Here is a 26,614-nt window from a genome sequence, read left to right as displayed (position 1 = left end):
CTTTTTAAATCAAGCTCCGGCGGTAAAAACAGTATGATGTTCTTTTTTCGAGGTGGAAGACGTCATTTTTTCAAGACACGTCCTAGAAAATATGCGTACGGTGGTCTATTCTCCTTGCCAATCGGAAAACGTCGCCCGGTTCGAAAGCGTATTGTTGATCGGACCATACTGCTTTTTAACAGTCATAACAAAGATGGAGGCAAAAAATAGACAACAAATGTTGCTCTTTCGCTATTTTCTTTGGTTTTTATGCTTTCATGAGTTGAATTGGATCATGTTTTTTTGTACGATTGTCTGGATTCGATGTTTTGTTTACATACTCTTGGTGTGAGAGATACAATCTCTTATCTTGATGGTCTTGGAAAAACAGGACATTTCGTCAACTTTACTTTCATAATCATGTTTCACAACAAGCTAACTTCATGCCTGTATATTTACCTAAAGTGATATTGTGGATTAATCTGACCTTGCTATACCTGAAAAAAAATACTTGCGACATCAAAAAAGTTTGAACTCACTTTTATGGTATGCACCACCCAATGTGCAATGGTCAGATGGCGATATGGTTGGTGATGAACTATGATTTAGCTAGATTTGAGCCAAAAATTTAAACATGGAGCAAAATCGACTGGTTAATGATTGACATTGAATTTCCCTTGGTGTTTTTATCTACAACAATAAATTAACTGGTTAGTGACAGTTGGTGAAAACTCTTTTTGTGGGGGAAATTCTGTTGCGGTTACAGAACTGTAATTTCAAACTTTTTAAGCTGATATAACCGGAACACCTTGGCCAATATGAAGAATGTTAACTCTTAAAATTTTGATTGTATTGAATATGGAATTAAAAAATTGGAATCATTGTCTTGAACTGTCTTGAACTTGGTACTTGGAGATTTTCTTCCCTGTTAATGTGGAAAACTTTGGTCGTGGAGATTTTTTCCAAAAAAATGGAATAAAAATGTCCTGGGTGGCAAATTTTTTTAAAAGGAGCCTAATAGACCTTTTTTCAAAGAGGCCACCCTGTTGAATAATTATGTAGTCCAGCAGAAAAACAATGATAAAACCATGCATAATGTATACAATATACATGATACAGTAATTATGCATGGCTCTATCATTGTTTTTATGGCTGGAATACAAAATTATTCAACAGGACGTCCTCTTTGAAAAAAAGGTCTATACAGCAGAATTGGGACAAAAAAGGGAACTTTCAAAAACATTTCCCCAAAAATTAATAAGCGGGGGGGGGGGTTGGAATAAGAATGTTCTGGGTGGAAAATCTTCGAAAAATAAATTAGCGGGGGAGGGGGGCGGCTACTAGGTACCCGAGAGTAACAAAAATTAAAGGTTGTCTAGCCAATTTAGTTACTGTATTGTTATATTCTCAGTCGAGTTCAGCTTGGATATACTCCGTAATCCGTAGGTTTGAACCTTCGTCATCTTAGGAATAATCCTGCAAATACTAGCAATTACATAAACGAACTTTGAAATTCTTGGGGACTTGTGTTGCTTGATGTTATCTGAGATAAAGCACTTTGAAATCTTTTGAGGACATCAATAATTATTTTATTATTTGTAAAGGAAATATTTATCCGCATCTTTGCGGCTCTTGTTGTTTTTAAGTCAAATAATTCAGTGGGAATGGAAAAAAATATTTTGCAGTAAGGAATTATTTATTTGATCATTTTCAGACTTTCAGTGGGGAAAAAAAGTAGAGTACAATTTTCCACTGGGGAGATTATCATGGCCAATTTCTTTCAGTGGGAGGGGGTCTCACTGGGTCTGTGAGAAGGGGGTGTAATTATCAACTTATCACATTCCACAACTCGCTCTAGAATTAGGATTATTGTGCAGAGGATATAATGGATATAATGAGCCCATGATGTGATAATATATTGATCACGAAATTTAACTTGATGATTTGTGAGAATTAAATGTACATGTAATGTTTAAATGTAATGTTCTTTTTTTTCTTTCTAAATTTCCAAATTTCAAATAAATAAACTATACATTTTGACGCTTTTTTACAAAGAAAATTCTTAAAACTAAAAATTGGAAAAAAACTATTCAAGGAAAATCCTAGACTTGACATTGAGGAAATCTTCAATCTGTAGAGAAATAATACTTAATGTTGGGACTAAGAGACATGGTCAGCCAACTGTTTAGAGAAAAAGATTTTGGCGCAAAAATCACAAAACTAACTTCACTTTTTAGCTACGGAAAGCTTAGACCCAGACTAAGCTCTTTGGGCACTTTGTCATTAGATCAGGCTCTATATAATCTTTTTTATCTAGACAAGATATAAAAATTTAGACTAATGATAATGTAGGATTTTCTTTTTTAACATAGCCATTCAATCCATCCTGTTCATATTCATCTAAATCGTCCGGATCTGATTCTTCATCTGAATCAGTCAGCCGGACAGGTAACGGAATCTTGACTGCAATATCATTCGAACTTCTCGGTTGTTCAGAGAAATTGGTTAAAGCCATTAAATCCAATAATTTCTCATGCTCAGCAAAATCAAATTCTTCATTGGTTTCATCCAGAGTTAAATCATCCATTGATTCTTGTAAGTAATTCGGAATCTCACCATAATTCTGTAACCCGTATTTCTTACCGAATTCAAAAGCACGCCGTAACTCACCTACAGAGCTACTACACGTTGACGAAACTGAATCAAATGAACGCGTAGCTTTCTGTAACGCATCCCGTACTATCGCTACGTGTCTCTCAAGGGCCGGCGTATTGCTCACATTTGCATGATTCGTCAAAATTTGTTGCTCCTCTATATCTTCTAATGTTTTTAATAACAAACTATCTAAACTTTTACGATTCCGTTTTCCACGTCTCGGTGGTTCCCCCTCTTTCCGAAACAGCGCACGTGGTGCATCCGAGTAATCCGATAAACTACTTATAATATCCCGATAATTAGGCGGTGACGGTTTACTTGGATCACCCGTTTCGGGTTCATTGGAATAAAGTTCGTTATACTCTGGTGGGCTGACTGGTAATTGTTCTATTTGTTGGATATTGTCTTTAGGAGCTGTTATTTGTGAATTCACTCCACCTCCATCAAGCTCTGTAAAGTCTATTGAATGTTCCGTAAGAATACTATTCCGTACGTTATCATCTCCGGTTGCGAATCGATTACCGTATCCATTTTGTTTGAGAGCCGTGTTTCCACACTGTTCTTGCGATTGAAAATATTTCTCTATAATAGACGGAGTTGATGCGTATCTACTTGATATGGGTCTCTCTGCCGTGTTATTATTAGCCTGTGTTCTCGGAGGAGCTACCCTCACTCCGACGTCACTCCCCGCGCCTCTCTTGTTACCGTTTGAAAGTTTCGGTTGCGGATTACCGGCAGCAAAGGAATGATTATCCGGTGTTTTACTTGGCGTAAAGAGCACTACCGGCTCAAAATCATTAAATTTGTTAGTGTTTTGCATTTTTGGTCGTCCCAGGCTCCCGCCGGACGCATTCCCGTTTTGTTGTAAAGCGTTATAATTGAACGCAGTTCCATTGCAATATTTCATCTCTATAGTATCGTTTGGTAGTAACTCATCTTTCATATCAAAGGCTCCACTGTGTCGGTTTTGTTTGATATTCCACGGCCACAAAAGGCCAGGCTCGCCGTATGGAGCTGGGTTATATTCTTTATGTTGCTTACAAGAGCATCGGCAGATTAGACGGCTACAACGCGGCTCTGAAACATAAAATTGTAGATAACAATAACCGTCAATCAAACATCTAAGATTAAACAGCTTAAACATCCAAAAAGATAAATCTACTGAAAAGTGCTAGGGAATAAGAGAAAATGATCTTCAAAGGAAGAGAGAAATAATGCTAGAATGACTACGTTTTGGGGGCTTTGGAACTTAATTAAGTTTGTTTAGCTAAGTAAATATCTGCACGTAAGAACGATAGAAAAGAAACTTTTTAACAGAATTGAATGAAAGCCTGAATACATACCTCTCATTCTGTGCTCCTCGCGATCATACGAAGCGACCAATAGTAACACCATTAATAGCGTGACAAAGGCGACAGCTGAGATTAAGATTGGTTTTAAGAACCGTTGTAAACTGCTCGGCTTTTTATTTTGTTTTTGAGCAACCAACGGTGCAGCGTACATCTGAATGACAGCTGGAATGAGAAAAGAATGCTTTGAGAAATTTTAATTTTCCAAAAAAAAAGTGACCAAGAAGCTCCATCTTTTCGTCAATTTCATACGACTTTTACTTAAAAATACAGATGCAAATAATATGGATATAAATAAAATATGGATGCAAATTGGTATATATCATAGATTTTTATCGAGTGATTTACTCTCTGATCGTTACGTCTCTATAAGCTCATAAGTATAAGGGATTTATTCAGCACCATACAAGAAAAGCATGAGGAAAATTTTCATAAATATCTTGTTCATAGAATTTACTTACATCCTGATTCGAATGCATTGTTTGAATGCGCGATGATAAATTTCATTGATGACGTCATCGACCCTATACCAATCGCATTCTCAGATGAAACTTTGAAATAAATGACGTCATCATATGTCACATTGCTGATACCAAACCAGCCTTGATGGCCTTGAACCGAGTCTTTAATCCAATCAGAATGTTGATTCTCAATGATGTAAAACACGTGATTCTTTATTGTTGTGGAACCACCGTTAGGGCCTAGGACCCACGTAATGTTAAGTGTATAAAAATCATCCGTTTTGTGTACAAGGCTTGATGAGATTTCTTCAGGAGGAAATGGTGGCACTGGAAAGAAATTGAAAAAGAATTCAGATCAATATTTGTAGATAGGGAAATGTTTTACAGGTGAGTTAACCAATCAATCATGGCCGTTTCTGTAACTGAAATGCTACATCAGCTAATTCTTTGGCACGGTTGTAGGATTCTTAGAGCAAGTCTTACTTCACTTGTGGTGAAGCCAACACAGACCAACCTGGTTTCCGACGACCACCAGGAGAGTTGGCAAAGGCCCGATGAGAGCCTCCTAGATCTTAAGAAGTCTTTCAACCCAGAAAGTATTAAGCATTTGATAAACAATCTATTACAAACCTTGAACTTTCAGTTTGACAACATTCCAATCAGAGCCGTATGAATTCATTGCCGTACAGTTATATTCCCCTTCCGCATCTTTGGTTATCCGGTACAAAAGCATGGGTTTGTCTTCCGCCATCCAACGTCGTGTGTTGACCGGATTGTTTCCGGAGGGGTGGCGGTTTGACCACGTGATCATTGGTTTGGGGTAACCAACGGCTGTGCATGGAAGACTGACGTCACTACCGATGGGTTTATGAATGATGAAATTTTGAGGGGTAATGATGCGTGCAGGTACTGATTTGAAAATATGATTAAAAATGATTTAATGTCATAAGTCGGGGCCGCGCTACATTATTTGACAAGGACTTTTAAAATTGGTCTAAGTTTTGGATAGTCAATCACGAGCTACGGTGATTCTAACTGGATTAAATCATCGTAGCGGGGCCATCAAACAGTGTGGCGATTAAAAAATTAACGCCCCCCATTTCGTCAGTGATTGGCCCTCGGGACAAAATCGGGCTTTTCCAGAAATAGTCCGTGCCCCTCTGTGCCCCCCCCCTGTATCCAGGGGGTTAAATATCTACAATGGAGCGGATATCCAGGGGGTAAAGTGTCTGTTCATATAAAAAATACGATATCCAGCGGCAAGCATCTTTATAAGAGAGGATATCCAGGGGGTTGAGCATACTTTTAAGAGTGGATATTCAGGGGATCTTTACTAATAAAGTAGGATATCCAGGGGGTTCGATACTTCGAAAAATGAATACCCTTAACAGTGGAGGTAAAATATTTTTTTCTGGAAAAGCCCATTCTCAGAAAGAATGCACGTCTCGCAGGGTATCATGCAACTCAAACAATTCAGTTTAACAATAAAAATTCCATGATTTTTCAAATTTTTTTTTTCAAATATTCATAGCGTTAATCAAGAGTATTAACAAAAGCATCTCTGCAAACAATCAATCATTTTTTCTTTAGGAGAACCTGAACATTGTGTAATTCCTTTCCCATAACTTAGCAATTACTACATCGTTTTTATAAGAACAAAAGGCTATGATGACTAAAATATTAAGAACAAGTTAAAAATATTCCAAGGCTTCATAGATTCAACTTCCTGGGAGTTTGCACTAAAATACTCACAAAATGGTGTAACTAAAAACATTTAAAAACATATTTAGCCTTAACACTAAAAAAGTAAATAACATCCGAAGACTTCAGAAATTTTGGATGTTCTTATTAAAAAAAATCATTTGAAAAGCTTACCATGGGTAGTAGTGCGGGCGATACGATGTTCCGTAAAGTTGCCTTCCCCTTTACTCGTGACAGCACTCATCCAAAAAGTGTATTTCCGCATTACAACCAAATCTTGTATACGGTACTTGACCAAATGAGGCTGAACAACTGATTTCCGTTCATATTCATCGTGTTCCGACTTGAAATAGATGTTGTAGTTGAGGAGGATTCCGTTCTTTTCAAGAGGAGGGCGCCATGTGAGCACGATTTCTTTTGGATTCGCTGGAATGGCTTTAAAATCAGCTGGCTTTCCTGGACCTAGATATTGAATAAGACGAAAAGACGTTCTGTTTTTTTATTCATAAATTAGACTTTTCCCGAGAATTAATAACGATAAAAAGGGCTACCTCAAACCATGAATCAAAAAAATATCACGCAATCAAGAAACTACGAGGGGACAATTATCTTTTGAAAGTACTCCATAAGTATATATAGACTTATCTCATATCAGGCGATATGAGGTTATATCTCCAGAAAAAAAATTAAGACTTTTTTAAAACTTTTTACTCACGGTCTTCATAAGTTACTATATGTTGCTCGGTACTTGCCACGCCCAAACCGATCTTTGTGTAAGCAGATACACGAATCTGATATCTCGTGAACGCTTTCAAATTCGTCAGAGATGCTTGCAATCTTTTGACAGTTGTCTGATAATGTTTTGAGCGTTCAATATCTGTGTATTGAACAGTGTAGCCTGGTGAAAAAAAATGGAGACAAAGTTTTGAGTTATTTTAGGTGCATTTAAGAGCCAAAAGTTGTGCATTATTTTCCGTCAATTGCAGCCTATATGCAATCAGTTGAATGTTTAGGTAATTGGTTTATACAATGGCAGGGGAAGCTAAGTTAAAAACCATTCAACTCTTGCGTGATCTTCTTCTACATTTTGGATATTTTGTGTAAATCATCTCATTTTCAAACTCGCAAGAAACTAAAAGGCTTGTTCCAGATGAGGAGATATCTTAGCTTAAACAGTAGCTAAGTTCGATATCATCATTCAAGTGCACGACAACCGTCTGCTGTAAGTTGGTAAGATGATACAAACAAAATTGTAAAAATGGGTCTTGAATTAACCAATTACCTTTTAACACACCATTGACAGCATTTTGAGGGATAGCTTTCCACGTGATGACAATTTGGTGTGCAGAAAGCGCATGCGCCTCCACCGATGTCGGTGCTTGTGAAGGAACTGAAAGGGACCGATATTGAGTGAGAGATGAGGAATGAAAGTAGAAGTAGTCAAAATTCAAAATTTAAACTTGTGAACTTCGCTTAACGTAGACTATGTTATAGTCTAAGACGAATCACTATCTAAGAAAAAAGCCCAAAGCCGAAGAAAATTCACAAACGGTTTTTTTTTGCCGAAAAGAGTTTACAGTCGGTAGAGTTGCCAGTCTTCGAAATTCTCCCACCGATTTTTTCCCGTATACCACCATAACGCCATACCACCATATTTTCCCGCCTTTACTATCACTGTAACGGACGATAACATCGTCTACGCTTAACGGCGAATTCTGACCTACGGAATTATAATATACAATCTGAGCCTGACTTTATCTGACCGTACCTCCCGTTTGATTAATCTGTCAGTAAAGTAAAACAAAGGTTGTTAAAAATCTCCTGAGTAAAGCATTAAACCCATATTCACAGAAAAATGAATATTGTATTCTTGAAATTAATGCAATGGTGATTCTTCTCACCTCCTTCTAAAGTCGTTGCATAAACGGGCGTTGAGGGTGGTCCAAGGCCCACCTTGGTGGCGGCTTGTAATTGAACTTTGTATGCAGTGTATTGATAAAGGTTGGTAAGCGTGTATTCGGTCACAGAGGGGATGTTGACAATTTTGGTCTCCACGACAACAAGAGAGGAGGTTGGAGGTGAGTGAAGAGATCTGGTAACGAGTCAGGATTCCGTTTCGCGAAGTTTTTGATGGATGCTAAGAAAAAAGAGAGAATGGTATCGAGTATATTGCATACAGTGGAGTAGCTCAGATACTTATTAAACACCAAATTCATCCTTTATCAAACTTTATCAAAGCACAAAAACTAAAAATGTTGAATTGTTCAATCTCCTGACAACTTATTATTTTTTAAGACCGATAATGGATCTAAAGTGTTTTTTGAGTAGTCGAATCAACCTTAAACGCGCGGTCTACTTTTGAAAAGAATGATAATGAATTAACAAGGAAATGACGTCGAGATTCTTTTCTTTGAAAATGTGAATATATCGACTTCTAGGATTTTTACTCCATTCCTTCCTGATAAACTTAAACCCAGTCTCCTTAGACCCGTCTCTTCCTTTTAAATGTTGAAAAGTTGAGTAAAATGGTTTTCTAACCTTCCATTGGAGTAAGAATTTATCTTTGGCGATTGCGACCATAGTGACATTCTGTGGTGGCGATGATGGTGCTAAAATGTGTGGAACAATTGAGTGATTTGATAAGAAAATTCTGTGCCTGTTCTGACTCCTCGTCAAGTCTTCTTGATACTATGGGTATTGTTTAGCTGATTTAAGTTAAAATCTATTTACGAGTTTGAGAAGAAGACAGTGGGTATTCGAATTCTGTTGTTTTCGAGTCAGAAAATTCAGTGGTGATGGAAAAATAACACAATATTTTGCAGTGACGGTTTTTTTATTTGATTATCTTCAGCGGGGACAAAAATTTGAGTATAAGGGATGATACTTTGGCCAATTCTTCCAATGGGAGGGGTCCCACCGGATCTGTGAGAAGGGGGTGTCCTTATGTTTGCGCCATCCTCATGTTAGCTAACATAAAAAAGGTATGCATGATTTTGACCAACTTAGTATCCAGTCTTAAAGACGTAGAAATATCAAAGGTCTTGCAACATTTTAATGTTTTGATTTAAAGTCTATTCACGATAAGTGTGCACTCTTTTTTCATTTACCTATAACTTTTGAAGGAATTCTTCAATCTTTATAAATTTGGTATCATTGGAAAGATATTAGTGAGTGGAACAATTTGAAATAAAAAAATATTTAAAAAAATTCTAAAAATGAAGATGAAAATGAAGAAGAAAAAAATGAAGATCTTGTAGAAAAGTGCTATAACTATCATTTTCACTGAAGTGAATCCTTAATCATCGAACGTCATCACTGTGAAAAAAATTCTCTAAAATAATCATTCAGTCAAAAGATATCAAACAAAGTTATAAGCTGATTGAAGTCTAAAAAACGCTTGTTTTTGCAGTTTTTTGCTGTTTTTTGGGGTCAATCACTTATGAACTTTGTATCATAACTTTATATTGAATAAATATTTTAATAAAATTTCTTCACAGTGATTATCTCCTAAAATCAAAGAATCTCTCCAGTGAAAATGAAAGTTATGGCACTCTTCTACAAGATCTTCATTTTTTTCTTCTTCATTTTCATCTTCATTTTTAGAATTTTTTTAAAAATTTTTTTATTTCAAATTGTTCCACTCACTAATATCTTTCCAATGATACCAAATTTATAAAGATTGAAGAATTCCTTCAAAAGTTATAAGTAAATGAAAAAAGAGTGCACACTTATCGTGAATAGACTTTAATACCTTTCTCCTTGGTGCTGAACACAAACACGTGACTGAAATCGCTGAACCCAATCCGATTTTTCGCTTTCACTCTGACCATATACTGTGTACCGGGGTGTAAATTCACAACACGGTACGGAACACTAGAAACTGCGACGGAGTACGTCTGAGCATCTGTCCATAGGATGAGATCTGATTCATCATTTTGGCGTTTGATTTGAATAATGTATTCAGAGATGTCTAAGTTTCCATTGTAGCCTGCTGTCCAGGATAATAGCATTGAATCTGGAGTGGAGTCTACTTGGCGGATGATTATTGGTTTGGAAGGCTTTTCTAGAATTATAGAAATGTGAAATGGTGTTTGAGAAATGTCGCTTATTGACAAACCTCAGGATACTATAATGACAGATACATTTAGAAAAAGTATTTTCAAATATTTACAAGAGGAACCGTTAAACTTTTAAAATATCCGCTACAATTTTCAGAAAAAAAAACACTTTGCTTCACAGTACTTTAAGTTTCATGTTAATACAATCATTAGCTGTACTAGACTAGATGATCAAAATATCCGTTACCTCATTCAATAACTTTTACCCTCGTTTGCACTGACTAATAATCAGTGAATAATGTACTTGAAGACATTACAACAAAGTTGGGTCACTTACCTTCGACCATAATGTGGAAAAACTTTTTATTTGATCCATATAAATTTCGTCCCATGCATTCATACGTTGCATTATCACGTGTCAAAACATTCTTAATGACCAACGTGCTATTCAACATTGAAGTTTGATGTAAAGCACCAATATTTTCGTTAGTTTCAATCTGGTATTTGGAGTTTCGGTTATCAATTAATGCCCCATTCATGAACCATTTCACAGAGAGTTGTGTCGTACCAACTATTGAACATATCAGATGGACATCACCCCCTTTTTCCATACGGGCGATGGTCGGTGAGGAATGAACCACTCTCGCTGGTACTGCGGAAGAAAGAAAATTCATTTAAGCCATTAAAGAAGTTCAAAATTATTCATTATAGCAGAAAGCTGATAAACCCAAATCAGCTCAATGTCCCTCTATCCGGAGCATTCATGTTGATAAGCTGGACAAGTTTGTGTGATTACAAATGTGCGGCAAAATTAGCGTTTATCGGGCATACCTCAAGGTTTGAGTGGTTCAGTTTCAAGGTCACGTAGAGACCTTAGTATGACCAAAATGGCTGGCATTGATTAAAAGAAAAGAAGAATGACGGACAAATTTGATGCTGAAAAAGCTACAGTTGACGCCCTCTGATTAATAGATTTTCAAAGGGATTTTTATCGAATGAGGGAGCGTCGTTTACGAGAGTTTCTTGCTAACGGTGGCTTTCAATTTCATCGAATAATGGAGCGTAAAGGATAGTAGAACTTCGACTTAGAGAGCATCAACTGTATTGGTATCGAAATGAGCGTGTATACTGACCTTTAACTTTAACATGGGCAGTTCTTGACATCTTGGGTGGGATGAATACCGGTTGTTTGGTATCAAAGAAAGCTTTACATGCATATTCACCATCATCCAGTCCTGTTGTCATGGTAATATGAAGTGTACCATTATTGAGTTGTTGTATTCGATTACTCAGTTGGATGGGTTCAAAGAAATCATCAGGAGATTTTTTCATCCAAATAATTTGCGGGGTTGGAAATCCCGTTGCCAGGCAGGACAAAGATGTGGAATGTTTATACAAAACTGATGTATCTTTCGGTTCATCTTTAAACAGGGCTTTTTCTGAAAAAGCAAAAGTAAAGATTAGACAAGAAAGTTAAGGTTTCATTGGATTAGATCATCCCATAGCCTTTTTCATACAAAACAAGAAATATTTCTGGCTAGTACGTCATTTCCAATCAATCAGCTAAGGTAACGGGAGATGAGAATCCAATCGCTCCTTCTCCAAACATTTAGATCACCATTCAAGTTAAATAATATCGAACAAATTTCAAAGACGTCAACTTACCATAAACGACAAAGTCTTGGTAACGTGACATTTCTCCGGCACGATTACGCGCAATGCATGTATATCGACCATGATGCTTTGCGTTCACTTTCTCAATGAAAATATTCGACGTATATCGATTTCCGACTTGTTTTTCAATTCCATCAATCTGATTGGCTAATATTCCATCTTTGTACCACGTGATTGTGAGATCATCTGAACTCCCGCGATTACAGGTGCAAGTGAACAGGACACGGGATCCCGCAATCGCAGGATCCACTTTGACGGGACTGATAACTGGTGGTTCTATTGGCAGAAGGTAAAAAACAAAGAATTTCAACTAGAACAAGTCATTTAGTCCGGGATAAGTTATTCGCCATGTAAAAATCACCAATTCTAGGAGCAACCAATCACTACAGTTTACTAAGAGGTTTTGTGCACTAAATTTCAATATCATTTCGTAGAGGTCAATAGACCTGTGAAATATAATTCTATGAATAAAACACACAATTAATCTTTTAAGGAGTGCTCTGTTTTATCCCACTTCCACCGATCTTATGTCATGATAAAGAAATCCAAAGCTATAGTGCAGTGCAGGGAATACAGGGTGCAGAGAGAAAGAGCACCTGGGGTTTAGCCTGTATCGCATTCTTCTCCTTATAAAAAATTGCGAAGTACAACACGGCAAAATCTTTGAGAAAGAATTGCTCGTGGTAGGGGGGGGTAGGGTGGTACTGGCTTCCTGGAAAGAACATGTAGAGTTGACTCTAGAACGAAATCGAACGGGGAATCTTATTTGTTCGAATTACAGAAAGATTCGAAATATAGAAATCATTTTGAGAAGGTTTCTCCTTGACGGGGACTAAAAAGCTAGAATTATAGAAAGATTCGAATAATGGGAGTTTGAATAACGGAGGGGGGTGTGGTATAACTTACCAATTGACTTGACGTAAACTTTTTTCGAAGTTCTTCCAAAACTATTCTGCGCATGACATTCAAATTCTCCCTCCTCATTGGCCGAAAATGAGCCAATCAGCAGTGTCCCATTTGACAATACTTTCATGGACTGGGAACTAGTCACTCGGCTTCCCCATCGCATCCAACGCACGAGAGGTTTTGGTGAACCTTTGACGTTACAATGAAGTGAAAGTGGTTTTCCTACTAAACCTTCTTTCATCGATTCGAAATCAGTGATTAACGGTTTCCCTAGAAGAAAAGAAATGAAAATGATGGCAAACAGCTGGTTATAATTAGACTGTACTCACTCTGAGAACGTTGTCAATACGAATCGTACTGAACAGCTTTTTTACGAAAATTCTATATTTATAAGAATCGTAAGGCTCAAATGGCAAATTCAAGAATTAATTAAAAATATCCTAAAGCTCAAAAATTGAAAAAATTCTTAGGTATCACAAGGCTCATTTCGACATATGTAATTCTTATAGAAAGCTGTGTAGTCTCATACTCACTTATTCTTTCAGTACGTGAACTGTATTGGAAACCATTAGATAGCAAAATTGACCAAGAAGTAAATGACCTTGCTAGTTATATAGTTTTCTTCTTATGACGATGTTAAAGATGATAAAAATTTTGATTTGTTGGTCATTAGTTAGGACAAGCAAAGCAATACGTGAATAAAACTCAAGCTTGAAAGAGGAAGAAAAGTTGGACAAAATTACTCACCCTCTATCTCAATATTGACATATTTGGAATCTAAGCCAACTCGATTTTCAACAAGACATTGATACCGGCCGGACATGGCCATCGTAAATTTCGGAACGCGAAGCTCAGAAAAAGTTCCGTTAGAATTTATCACGATATTTGACGATTCCTCTACAGGGCGATTTTCATACACCCATGTTTGTTTTGGGCGTGGAAGGGCGGTATATTGGCACACGACTGAAAGAGCATCTCCTTCGTTGATTGATCGACCGGGTGAAATAGATGTTATATTTGGCAGAACGGCTAAAAGAAAGGAAAAATTATTGAAGATTGAAGGCACTCAAGACTAAAAGATTTAAGGCTCATCACTACCTTGAATAAAGAACCTTTAGTATATCTAAGTTTTGAATGATAAAATGTCGCGGGAAATAAAGTTCACGGATCTCGAAGACTTACTTTAATGTCATCTGCAAAAAGACTTTTGAGCAAAAAAAGACATTTAAAAGTAAATTAAAGGATTGATTTTTTTTCTCGCTTAAAGTTAAGAAATCTATTTCGGAAGAGGTTAGACTTTCCAAGAATTCTAGCTTTCTTTTACTATATACTTACAATCTACAACGAGTTGTACTGAATGTTGGACACTTTCAAAATGGTTGAAAGCAAAGCATTGGTAAGATCCTTCATCCTTTACATCAATATCTTGAATCTCCAAGACACTACCAACACCTTTCTCACCACTCGTTATGGTGACATCAGTTTCTGACGAAAGCTTTTGACCGTTTTTGAACCAATGGTAAATGATGGGCATTGAACCGATAGCTTTACATTTGAATCGTGCAGATGTTTGATCATCCTTGACGTGGATGGTTTCCGGTTTTTCGATGAAAACTAGAGGTACTGGAAGCAAAGAAAAAAGAGAGTATAAGACTAGCAAACAGCGTTGTTTCAACATTCATCTAACGTTTTGTAGATGTTATAAGCGCTTATTCGACGTTGCTTAGGCTTTCTATAATATGTTTGACACTGCTTCAAAACAGTTGGTGATTAGCTTGTCATGAAAGTTCTTATGTTTTATATTTGTTGGTTTATCGAGAAGATTCCAAAAACCTCACCTTGGATCATCTGTTTACAGATTCTCTATTTGCATTAGAGTTCTGCAAATTTCAAATTTCCTACCTTCAAAAAATTGCATTGACTCGTGGTATCAAAATTAAAAATATCTACCTTTAACTTTAACAAAAGCGTCATATCGATATTTCTCCTTGTCATTGATAACACATGAATATCGTCCCCAGTCCGCGCTCGACACACTAACCACAGTCAGCCTCTCAATATCGATAGAAACTTTCGTAGAATCACTTAATTTGACGCCATCTTTCTCCCATGTGATCAAAGGGCGTGGATGGGCGCTAGCATAACAGTAGATGTGTAAATCATCACCCTCTTGGACAGTTTGAGGGCGTGGTTTGATTATACTCCTGGGTCCGAAGTTCGGTGAGTTTTCTATAAATTGAGCATGGCAAATTATGAATCATGAGACGTTTCTATAAAGTTTGAAAAACAAATGTCAGCCCAAGCATTAGCATTAGACGATCCTATCGTCTACACAAGATCACTAAAAAGGAGTTTAGGAGGCGGGATAAATTTGAAAATGGTGGTTAGCCCGGGGCGGAGTAAGCAGTGGTGGAGGTGTTCCAAAACTCTACCGCCACTATTTCCCCGTAAACCACCCTGACGCCCTGACTCTACGCATATATACTTTCCCACGATAGCATCGTCCGTCAAGAGGGTCAGTAGGATTGTTCTTAATTTGTCCTTAGGTTTTTACCATATTTGAGCCTCATTAAATTTTTCTTATAAAATAAGAATCATGTAATAAAGAAAATTGGTAAAAACCATACCATTAATATATAACATAGCTGGGGAGCTTCCTCATTGTTGCATTACTCAACACATTTATGCTGACACATGCAAATTTATAATCACCATGACTTTTAGCGACATTCAAGATCAATAACTCTCCAGTCGAAAGAACTTTGAAGCCATTGGATACATCGTTTAAACCAAGGATTTTAGCATTGTTGGAGTTATGTGGAGAGATGATTTGCCATTGATGTACTTTGAGGAATGATTTGTATGGTGGAAGATGACATTTGAAAATAGCTGGAGCATTTTGATTGGCCGGTTGGTGATGGACGATCGGTGAATACCTGATGTCTAATTCTAAAAAAATAAAAAGATTTTATTACTACAAAGATTAAGGAATGTTTGTAGTGTCAGTCAACTATCACCTTCACGTTCGTTATCTTTGATCAATAGATCTTATCGGAGTTTTCTGATTTTACTGATTGGATTGTTTCGGGGGTATTACAATAGAAAAACTCTTAGGAATTCTTCGCGGGAATTCTATTGTAATACTCCCGAAACAATCCCACAATGCATCGCTGTTTTAGAAAAATCAAAAACTCTGATAAGGTCTATGGGCAGATTATAACATATAGTATTAGTAAAGCAAATGTACTTGAAAAATGTATGGATGGTGAAAATATATCAGATCAAGAGAAGGAATCAAAGCCTTATGAAACAGGAGCAATTCCTCGACAAAAGAGGTATGTAGATTGAGAAAACTTTTATCTAAATCGTTATTTTTTTTTGCAAAAAAAATGCAAATTACCTGCACGGACAGAAGCTAGTCTGCTGATGATTTCACCAGCCAGGCTAGTCACTTTACATCTATATTTCGTATCATGAATCCGGGCATCATATCTTTCCGCTCGGAAATGGTGAAAAATAAGCCGGTCATTAGACACTGTACGAAGTTCCGGGATATCTGTGACAGCGGAACCTGACTCTGTTAACCAGGTGATTTTAGGTGAAAGTTGACCAGAACTTTTGCAGGTAATCGAGGCATCAATGGTGTTGAGAAAAGTTAGGTCGGATGGCTGTTCAGTGAAAGATAGACTTGCATATTGTTTCCCTAAAAAAGATACATTGACTTCATCAGAAAATAGTTAAATGTAACTTGAAAGAGGAAGAATCGTCGGGGAAAGTAGTAAAACGTTTAACTGAAATATAAAAAAAGGCAAAAATTGTTAAGGTATTTGACTAGAAAAAAATCTAGCCTTACCATTTTCCTTCATGCTATTTTTTACCACGAATTTGATATAAATTTTCTTTCTCTAACTACTGCTGAATGTCAAGTTTAAACTTTTTTAAACCTTATATACAAAAAAACAGTGGTCGATAAAAAGTAAGTCCGGTATTCGATAATACAACGAGAGAGAAATCAAATCAAGGGCGGAAATCCTGGTTGTTTCAGCCATATCAATATTACCGGAAATAAAGTTACTTTTTGCTTAGAATAGATTAGAGCTCAGAGGTAAGGTATGGTTCTAAGTAATTAGTTCTGGTGGATCATCCAGTTAAGAAGTTAAACGAAGATAATCCCAGAAGCATGTTGAGGAAATCTTAATCAAGTCAGAATAATACTGGATAGCGTTAAATATTTGACGTTGATGCCGATGGCCGAATTTATACTCAGGAGTTCAGAAAGAAGCTTAGATAGTCAGTAACGCAAGATGAAAATGAGCAGAAGCGCTGCGTGCGATGAATTACTTTTAGAACGAAATGGTCGGTTGGCTGGGCTGAGATTTATAAAGCCCGAAGGGCTAGATGGCCTGCTTTAAGCTCTTCCAAGCAAAAAAAAAGTGAATATTGCAAAAAATATTGCTGCTATTGTTTTCGAAAGCCCGCGAGGCTTCTGATTGGTCAAGCGCTTAAATTCTATTGTAATGTCACATGACTTAGGTTGGATTTCCTACCTAACCTCGGCACACTTTTCAGCAAAAGCATTCTATCTAGCCCTTTGGGTTTTTATAAATCTATGCATGACTTGATTTAGTACAGTAACACGCGATCTATATTTAATTTCTTTATCCGACAAAAACCATTCCAATGATTGCATGGTAGATTAGAGTAGTTACGCTACAAAAGCACAGCCTATGATTGGACAAATAGAGAATAGATTTCTCTGCCTGAAGAAAACTTAACAATAACATACCTTGATTATCAGCGGCCTCACATCCAAAGAAACAGACTATCATCGACAAACACCATATTTCTAGGAATTCCATCTTTTTTATTTGACTGTGTTTCGCCAATCATTGAGGTTTGATTCTGTACATTTTTAGACCTGAAAATAATCATATGAGATAGAAATTTTATACTATGATTATACTATACTATACATCTATGCTATACAATTATAAAACGAAAGTCTGTGGTCGGTTCCTTGAAATCATCCAATTAGAACGCAATTTTAATTCGAAAGAGCATTTTCGATTTCCAAAATCATATTCCCCGCTCATGTAGTCTACTCTTGCCTTAATATCTCAAGAACTAAAAAGGATTTTTTTCATAAAGAAGCAAACTTGAACTTTCGCTGCGTAAATAATCATTCTTTGAAGACTTTAAATTCAATGTCCGAGTTTTTTTTATAAGAACAAACTATATAAGAACATAAGGCCCCGATAGCCGAAATCTAAAGAACAAGCTAAAACATTTTAAGGCATTTGATACGGACTCTAAAACACCCATTCTTTCAGGAAGTTACACAAAAAAACTAACAAAATGCATGGTGAAAATAAGAACATTTTATGAACATTTGTTAACCTTAATATTCAAAAAGTCAAGAACATTCGTCCGAATCCGAAGGCTCAAAACTTTTGGATGTTTCTTTAAAAAAAAACATATAGAGAAGAAATAGAGGGAATAGAAACAGAACCAGATTTGTCTTTTAAGTTTCTGTCTGTTCAGATTGTTTGCTAAACATTTGGTTGGTCTGAAGAAAGCCTTATCTAAACATTTAATCGCGTGGAGTATTCTGGGACCAAAAATAACGAAGAGAAAGAGATACCTAATTAAACAAAATCAAAAAGGGCTAAGTTCGAGTTTTGAAGTAGTAGTTTTTTTGACTTTCAAAAAAATTGATTACTTGTAAAAATGTGAAAGAAGAGGAGGAAGAGGAGGAGAGGAATGATCATTTATAAAATTGTAAAAAACGAACCATTTCTGTGATTAAAATGAAAACTATAACCAGAATTTATCCTCATTCTACCTAAGCTTATCCACAAGAAACCTGTTCATTTGTCACCACTTAGAACTTTATAACATTTAAAAAACTTCAGAAGAATATAAGCTCTTATGTGATCGCACAAAATCTAAACATCGGCTACAGTAGAATATCCTGACAAAAATTTGGAAAACTGTGAGAGATTTTGACCAGAAAGTTTTTAAAAATATAAAGTCATACATAATAATGAGAAAAAAACGTCATGAATAGATTCTTTTGTTTTCATGTTAGTGTAAATTACACAGGACAATATGACATGGATGACAACATTATTTATTTCTTTGTAAGAAACAAGAGTTCCATAATTCCAAAAAAAATTTCTGATTCAAATTTTCAGCACCGTACCAGTAAAAGGATTATCGAAAAATACAAAAACTTTCACTATTTGCTACTTTTGGGATTCGATATTGTAGCAGTGTACACGTTTTTTTATAAAAACAAACTTTATAAGAACATAAGTTAAGAACATTCTAAGGCTTCAGACTCTAAAACAGTCAATTTCTTAGGAAAATGGACAAAAACACATAAAAATTGCAAAACTAACAGCATGTTAAGAACATTTTCAGAATTGAAACTCAAAAAGTTAAGAACATCCGAAGGCTTCATAAATTTTAGCTGTCCTAATAAAAAAACGTGTTTGTCGCTTCATGTTAAGTCAGTGAAGATTCCAACCCAGACATATTTTTTCAGATCGAAGGGGATTAAACTCTTAGCCCTCTTCCCTCAGTCTCTAGTTCTTATAAAAACACTGAACACAGAAAGGTCAGTAAAACCTTTATAGCTCTCAATTGAACTTTGTCTCTTATCAAAGGGAGTGAGAGCTAAATATTGATTCACGGAATCGTTACAAAGGCGCAAAAACAGCAAAAATATTATATTTTCATGAAAAAGTGAACATTTGTTTTTAAACCCCCAAATAATCTAAAAATATATTATTTTTATAGAAACCCCAAAAAGCCTAAAAGATTAATTTTGATCTTTCTTTGTCTTTGTTCAGTTTAAAAGATTTTTTTTCCTTATCCCCTCTAAAAGGTTTTCCCCATTTGATCAAATTCAAAAATTAAAAACATTTCCCTTGTTATCGGAAAAAGGTACTTTAAATAAACGAACAAAGTCAACTTTGAAAAACAATAACATCTTGAAGGGAGATTTCAAAGGATGCGTACCGTGAAGGTTCAAGAAATGCATCTTACGTGATCTCTGCGCGTTTAAAATTATTTCGTTTTTTCTAATTGAACGAAGTAATTTTTAAGTTTTAATATACATGTTTTTTTATAAGAACAAACTATATAAGAACTTAAGGCTTCGACGGCTAAAATGTTAAGAACAAGTTAAGAATACTTCAAGGCTTTACTTACTCCAATTTCTTAAGAAAATGGACAAAAATGCTCACATGTTCTTAATGGGGAAAATAAGAACATGTTAAGAGTATTTTTGGGCTTAAAGCTCAAAATGTTAAGAACATCCTAAGGCATCAAAAATTTTGGATGTTTTTATAAAAAAGTGTACAAGAATCATTTAACAACAGTCTCTAAACCACATGGAAGGGAAAGCAAATTTATTCAGGATAAGGAGACCAGCCAATGAGGCAATGACAGAAGGTGTCAAACAAACTGTTTGAGTTAAGGACACATTTGAGATATAGAGGTTCGAGATATAGAGGTTCGAGATATAGAGGTTCGAGATATAGAGGTTCGAGATATAGAGGTTCGAGATATAGAGGTTCGAGATATAGAGGTTCAAGTTATGGACGCTCCACTGTCAAAGGTCTCGGAATAAATCAAATACATACTAGTGAAAGCTTTAATAGAAAGACGTTCAAACTTACTTTTTTACCTGTAAGCGCCTGTAGATTTCTCAAAAAATCAAATCTCAGACTTGAACTAAAGGTTGAAGAAGGGGACAAAAAATATTTGTCCATGTCGAGAAAGGGAGACATTTCAAAAGAGCTCCCACATACAACAGTCTGAAGGCAAAAGTAAATACACAGTTAAACATGAAGATTTCCCAAAACATAACAGAGATGAAACAGACAGTTGAATATGATGGAAAACCGGCTAAAAAAGAAGAAAAACCATCAGAAATCTCACACTCTGAAAAAAATAAAAGCTCTTTCTTTATAATATAACCGAGAAAAAATAATGAAAATTTGTAATACATATTTTATGAGATTTTCTCTTTACATCAGGGACTAGTTTGAATGTTGAAAACTTTAGCATTACTCCGGCTACATTGTTTTTTCTTTGTGATCGATCTTTGAAAAGCAACCAGGGGGTACTTGTAGTTGATTTGAGCTCCAAATATAAGAGCTAAATTTACTTCTGTATCCCCTGGTATATTTTCAGACGGTAAAAAGCCTTATTCTTTAAATTTTGTGGTTTGGAAAATGGATATTGTAACAATATCATACGTTTTTTAAAACTTTTGATGAGCAATCGAGGTTCGTCTCCTTTCTCTAGATAGAACCGTTTTTAGAGGGATCCAATTTCCGAATATTTTCTTCCAGACCGATTTCAAACTTAACATATTAACTATATATTGTTTGTTGTATTTGGCCCATATATTTATTGTAGAAATGTGTTTTTCATGAATATTTGCGAATGAGAGTACTTTAAGTTTATCAATCTCTCCAAAAATCTGAACTTTAGTCAGATTGACTCCCTAACCAGATTCTAGAATTAGAATTTTTTTTTACAATTCCAGCCTCGTTTTCGTGAAACAATGAAAAACAGAGCACAGTACTAAAGATAAAGACTAAGCTTTTTATCTGGTTCAAAGTCACGTCTAAGTGAAAATTTAATCAGTGAAAAAAATGATAACAGATACACATGTCCCTCAAAAAGTTTTTTCGAAAATCTTGAAAGAATTATAAAAGATAATACTTACAGAAAATATCACATTTCAAATGATTTGAACAGACCACTAGTCGGCATAAAGGACCCCAATATTTATATCTAAATTTCTATCAATTTTCTGAAGATTATCTGACACTATTAAAAGGTTTGACAGAGTTTGAAGCGTGTAATGAATGATTTCTCTAAAAGTGTTGGGAAGAGTACATTTATCAAAAACCTGAATCCAAAAAAATTTCGATCGAACAGAGAAAGTGCAAACGAAGAAAACAATTCTTACGTTCAAAATTCAATTTTTTTTGCTGTAAAAAAATTCAAGCCTAAAAAAGACAAAGTCATCTTTAGATATCTCCAGGTCCCTTGACTTTTAATGAAAAAGAAAAACCTTTGGTTCGGAGAGCTCTCAGCCGATACACTTCAAGGACTTCAAGGGATATTCACTGAATAAGGATAGCTAATCCATTTTAGAAAGAAGCTTTACCCTAAAAGTTGAAATCCAATCAGTTATGGTGAGAAAATGAGAAAAGAGAAGAAACCAAAATCCAATCCATTAATCTACCCCAACTCATTTCCCAATCAGAGTCTTTCCATTAAATATGCACTTAAATGTCAAATAGTCTTGAAATACGAATACGAATAACGAAAGTCACATTAGTAACACTGAATCCTTAACCTTTTACAAGCTAATTTAATTAAAGAAACGGTATGTAGGATATTGCCATAAATGATTTATAAGCAAAAAGATCAAAATAAAATTATCTAAAGCTGAAATTACGTGGTAGCAATCTTAGTTAACTGGCTGGAACAATCAAATCAAAATTTCGAATAGAAAACTCTGGACTAAATTTAAATATTTCATAATACAAAAGAAGCTCACGCTATAACAAAACTCTCATCTAATCAACGACTCGGCACACAAAATGCAAAATCATCACACAGACTATAACCTAGTTTACTCCTTCTTACAAAGACCAAACAAATAAATATTTAGAATTTTGGTTGATCACTGATTGACTGCGGAGGTATACTGCAACCATGGGATATTGTGATAATAAACTCAGTAAGATTTAAACATACAAAACAGGAGGAAGTCCTTACTATAACTTCCTTTTAATCAATCAGGCAATACATAGGTTATAACAGATTTTCCCCTCTTAATTGATTGGTCTATGGTCATTACTATTAGCTTCATCAATATAATAATTTGTATAACGAGCATTCAGTTCTATTTATAAGAACATTCTAGTGAAGTGGACTAAGCTCTAGTTTAGACGACCGACTTTCTGCCCTGCCTAATTGTTAGAGTAGGCAGAAAGAGGGCACAAAGTTAACAGTTAAAATCTTTGCTTGGAAAAGGTTGAAAGAAGACATTGCATTAACGTCAAAAGCCAAACATCAAACTTTTAATATTCGAGTCTTGGTTCTTAAATTGGAGATATCACTTAATAAAGTCTACTTCTCTGTAGAATTACCGCTCGGGCTTGAGGTACTAATAGTAGTATTATTGTTGAGTTTCCGTAACTCGAACCTCTACAACCCGAATAAATTTGCTGGTCTCTTCAGTTAACAACACCTCATTTTTCCATAACTCGAAATTTCCACAACTCTAACAAATATGTGTTCCCCGTGAGTTGTGACTCGACTGTGATAAGAAATAAGACGAATAGAATACGAACATTAACCCAAAAAAACCACGATGCATCTATCAGTTCTAGAGATTGTTCTTATAATTTTAAACAATTACTTTAAAAATAAGGTTGTATAAAATCTCAAAAGGTCTTATTACCAAAGACCAATTAATAAAGCAACTATAATGAGTTCGATAAATAGTTGTCTGTGCTTTAGTTTCCCGAGCAAAAGACCTTATATAGAGCTTACGGTAATCCTAAATCAAACTATTGGAAACATTAGCATAAAGATCAACGAGCTCAAAACACTTTAAACTCGACAAGATCAAAAGGGCCGGGAGCTTATCTTTATTTGAAAAATATTCAAACTGAAGTCTCAAGCCACCCAAAGCTTTGATTATCCAAGACGTTGCGACATATTGAAATAAATCACCAGTACGAATAGAGTACTTTGAAAGGCCAGACGAAAAATCTAAAACTCAGTGAGTCAAACTCTCTCAATTCTAAACCTTTCTAACCTTCATACAGTATCGTTATTCACCTTTCAACTTTTAAAATTTATCATGAATCCCTCGTTTTTATGTCTCTCTCTTTTACTTTGTTCCACATGCCATTCTTTTAACCGTTTTTGTGAAACAGTGAGAAGTTCACAGATACACTCGAGGTTGCTTAGAGATGTGAAATATCGAAAGTGTTGAAAAGTTTTGTAACTTGAATAGTTCACTTGAATATAAAATATTCTTCGAGAATTTCAAGAAGACTTCTGGGGAAAAGTGCTACTACTATCTAAAACTACTCCTAATTAATTAATTAATTTGGAGAGCACTCCCAAAGGCACTACACATCAAATCTAGTTCAACTAAAACTCTAATTATTATGCCAAAGGGGGTGGAAAACTAAATATCATGGCTTTTCCATGAATCACTCTCAAGGATTGCGTTTTATCTAAGCCAGATATAGTATGATTGGTCAACGAATAAATTTGACTCTGACAACCAAAACTTTCTGTGTCAACTACGTTCTTCGCCTGAAGAATTTACTGAAAAAGGTTGGCCTGATAAACTGAAATTTTCATTAAAAACATAATGAAGGAGAAGCAAAGTAATATTAGACGAGAAAATAAGAAAATTCTGAAAAAAGAGTATATTATAGTAGACAGGAATTTCTAGAATTGAAAAATATTTTGATCAAAAAGAAAATTATTTTAAGGAAAAAATAATGGTTTTCTTGTTTAATTTTTTTTTGTTGAAAAGTAGAAAATTGAGAGAGAAATTACGGAAGGAAAAATATTTAGAAAATTATTTTCAAAACTTCATTAAATTTTTCCTTTGAGTTTCTATTTAATTGAGGAGACAAACCATCTTCAAAATTACGACCAAGGACAATGAGAAAAAGACATTAAAAAAAACCATTAATTCTGGTTTCCACAGTACAATAAATTATTGTCTTGGAGCTCCAACAATCGAAATGTTACATAAGGAAACCAAAAATGACTAATGAAATACCTAACAAAGGTTAGGTACTCTGACACTCAGCCCTATTATAACAACAGCCCTGTTATTTTCGTTAGTTGTGAATAATAACATGTCAAAAATTTAGGATGAATTATGATCCTAAGAACACCGTAAGAATATTTCAGAATGATCTTCCCAAAAATGTTAAGAATATCCATGATGAAAGGAAAAAAAAACGCCATTTTATAAAAAAGCGTATATTATATAGGAACGATAATCTCACAATTTACAAGTACTTAAAGTGAGCCATCATCTACCTTTTCATTTTCAAACCTACAAACAGTCCAGTCCAGTACTGACTTTCAAGAGGATACCGACAAAAAAAAGAATTTCTCAACACAAAAAAACCACCAAACCAAAAATACATCAAGAGACAAAAAGGAAATTTGGGATGACAAATAGAGAAGTATGAAATCACTGGACCACCTTCCAATCCTGTGTGTAGTTTATACTCAATACAGATTCAACTAACTCATTCATGTGGTTTAAAAGATAAGTAGAAAAAAAGTCAAAATTCTCAATCAGGTATCAGGCCCTCCTGCCACCTTTCATCTTGTGAAAGTTCAATTCAAAATTCATTTATTATTGAAAATAAATCTTCTCTTTTTTTTTTGACAAAAAAATTTTAATGATTTAATAAGTTGAACATTCGACTTTTTGCAACCTTATCTCGCGATAGACTAAACGACATGTTTTTACTATATTAATGTTTTTGTGTTCTCTGATTTAGTCTTTGATTGATTGATTGAAGTTTTTATTATAAGAATCTTTTAAAAATTTATAAGCTTCAAGTTAGTTAGAACAGATTATATCTTGCTTTTAAACTTTAAGGTTTAAATTTCTTTGAAATACCTCCCCTGATTATAAGTAGTACGGTTTTAAAGTTTTCAAAACATATCATCCAAGCAAAAAGACTAGGCCACACGATAAAAGAAAACAAAATCAAGAAAACAATAAAAAATAGCAATTCAAAAACAATATCCAGATACCTTGTTTCTTATAAGAAACAAAGACTTAACAAACGGCAGCTGCAATTTTTAACGCCAAAATACTAATTAGTAAGATACTGTAAATCATTAGCGACACGTGCTTCTGAACGCTAATCAAAATTCTATGAATAGAAAAAGGGAATAAGAAAGTAAAGAGCTTGAGTACTGAGAAATTCAGAAATCGGGGAATCTCTAGTAAAAATCGGAACAAATTGGATGAGCTGTTGGAACCATTGATTTTGAAACCCCCAAGGGGCTAGAGATGAATCTTCAATCATATTTTCATTACCGCCAGATCTTCAAAAATTTACCACTCGAAAAGAAAAAAATCGCAGGATTGAATCCGTCATAAAAAATACGACGCACATTTTAAAGGCTATTGTACTTTTTCTTGCCAGAGAAAAGTTAACGATGCGCTTCAAGCCCGGGCTTGTATGTAGAAAAACGTTCTTACCTTCAATTTATCTTGAGCTGGCTGAAACTTTGTTTTTGCTCTGTTTCCTCAATAACTCTGAAAATTCAAAGAGTTTTAATAAGAAAATATAAACGAGAATCCTATAAGGCCTCGTATGTTATCAGTGTAGCCCCAATATATCCAATATAGCTAATCAAAATTTACATTTAAACAGATTACAAATTATGAACAATCGAAGAACAAATAAAACCAAGAAAGAAATCCACCTAACTGCCTTATCAGCAAAAATACTGATTACTCACGCTGTTTGGTTTTCAAATAAATCGAAATTTTCTAAAAAATAGTTCCCTGAAGTGCAAACTCTATACTTATAATAAAATATACATAAAAGAAGCAAAATAGTAAAAATAAAAAACCAAATTGGATCTACTATTTTATACTTCCTCATCAAAATTTATGACGTCACAATGTAGCTATATTCTTCCAAGCTAAATCTGAAAGAAGAAATATCGGTGGAAAACTATAAAGATGCTTAAAAGAAAACTTTCAAGAATACAAATAATATTTCACTTATTT

The 26,614-nt window shown here is 35.0% G+C and overlaps 2 protein-coding genes across 2 annotated transcripts; both read right to left on the bottom strand.

Annotated features, from left to right (window-relative positions):
* Positions 1 to 2,156: 2,156 nt before the first annotated feature.
* Positions 2,157 to 7,254, bottom strand: LOC136820513 (uncharacterized). Its single transcript, XM_067076700.1, has 7 exons — positions 7,230 to 7,254; positions 6,861 to 7,043; positions 6,320 to 6,607; positions 5,075 to 5,353; positions 4,445 to 4,771; positions 3,978 to 4,148; positions 2,157 to 3,711 (listed from the first exon to the last, which is right to left on the bottom strand). Exons 1-7 carry the CDS (start codon positions 7,252 to 7,254, stop codon positions 2,312 to 2,314), a joined length of 2,673 nt encoding a protein of 890 aa, XP_066932801.1. The 3' UTR covers positions 2,157 to 2,311.
* Positions 7,255 to 12,052: 4,798 nt separating this feature from the next.
* Positions 12,053 to 26,280, bottom strand: LOC136820512 (contactin-5-like; the record flags this gene model as incomplete). The annotated part of the gene is made up of 9 exons (XM_067076699.1): positions 26,078 to 26,280; positions 17,570 to 17,701; positions 16,184 to 16,486; positions 15,411 to 15,732; positions 14,734 to 15,012; positions 14,119 to 14,406; positions 13,531 to 13,812; positions 12,784 to 13,053; positions 12,053 to 12,153 (listed from the first exon to the last, which is right to left on the bottom strand). Coding segments are annotated over exons 4-9 (1,236 nt in total), but the record flags the coding sequence as incomplete, so codon positions are not given.
* Positions 26,281 to 26,614: the final 334 nt, after the last annotated feature.

The sequence above is a fragment of the Clytia hemisphaerica genome, unplaced genomic scaffold (assembly GCF_902728285.1).
Source record: "Clytia hemisphaerica strain Z4C2 unplaced genomic scaffold, Clytia hemisphaerica genome assembly, whole genome shotgun sequence".
NCBI classification, from domain to species: domain Eukaryota; kingdom Metazoa; phylum Cnidaria; class Hydrozoa; order Leptothecata; family Clytiidae; genus Clytia; species Clytia hemisphaerica.
The sequence above is the reverse complement of the archived record's forward strand: the minus strand, read 5'-3'. Positions and strand labels throughout refer to the sequence as shown.

What these genes read in the sequence shown, in the direction of transcription:
- LOC136820513 (XM_067076700.1), bottom strand. Translation starts at nt 7,254, where the DNA reads ATGATTTACACAAAATATCCAAAAT. An exon ending in TATAGTAACTTATGAAGACC is followed by an intron (nt 6,608 to 6,860) that starts GTGAGTAAAAAG and finishes TTCAATATCTAG; the next exon opens with GTCCAGGAAAGCCAGCTGAT. An exon ending in CGCCCGCACTACTACCCATG is followed by an intron (nt 5,354 to 6,319) that starts GTAAGCTTTTCA and finishes TTTTCAAATCAG; the next exon opens with TACCTGCACGCATCATTACC.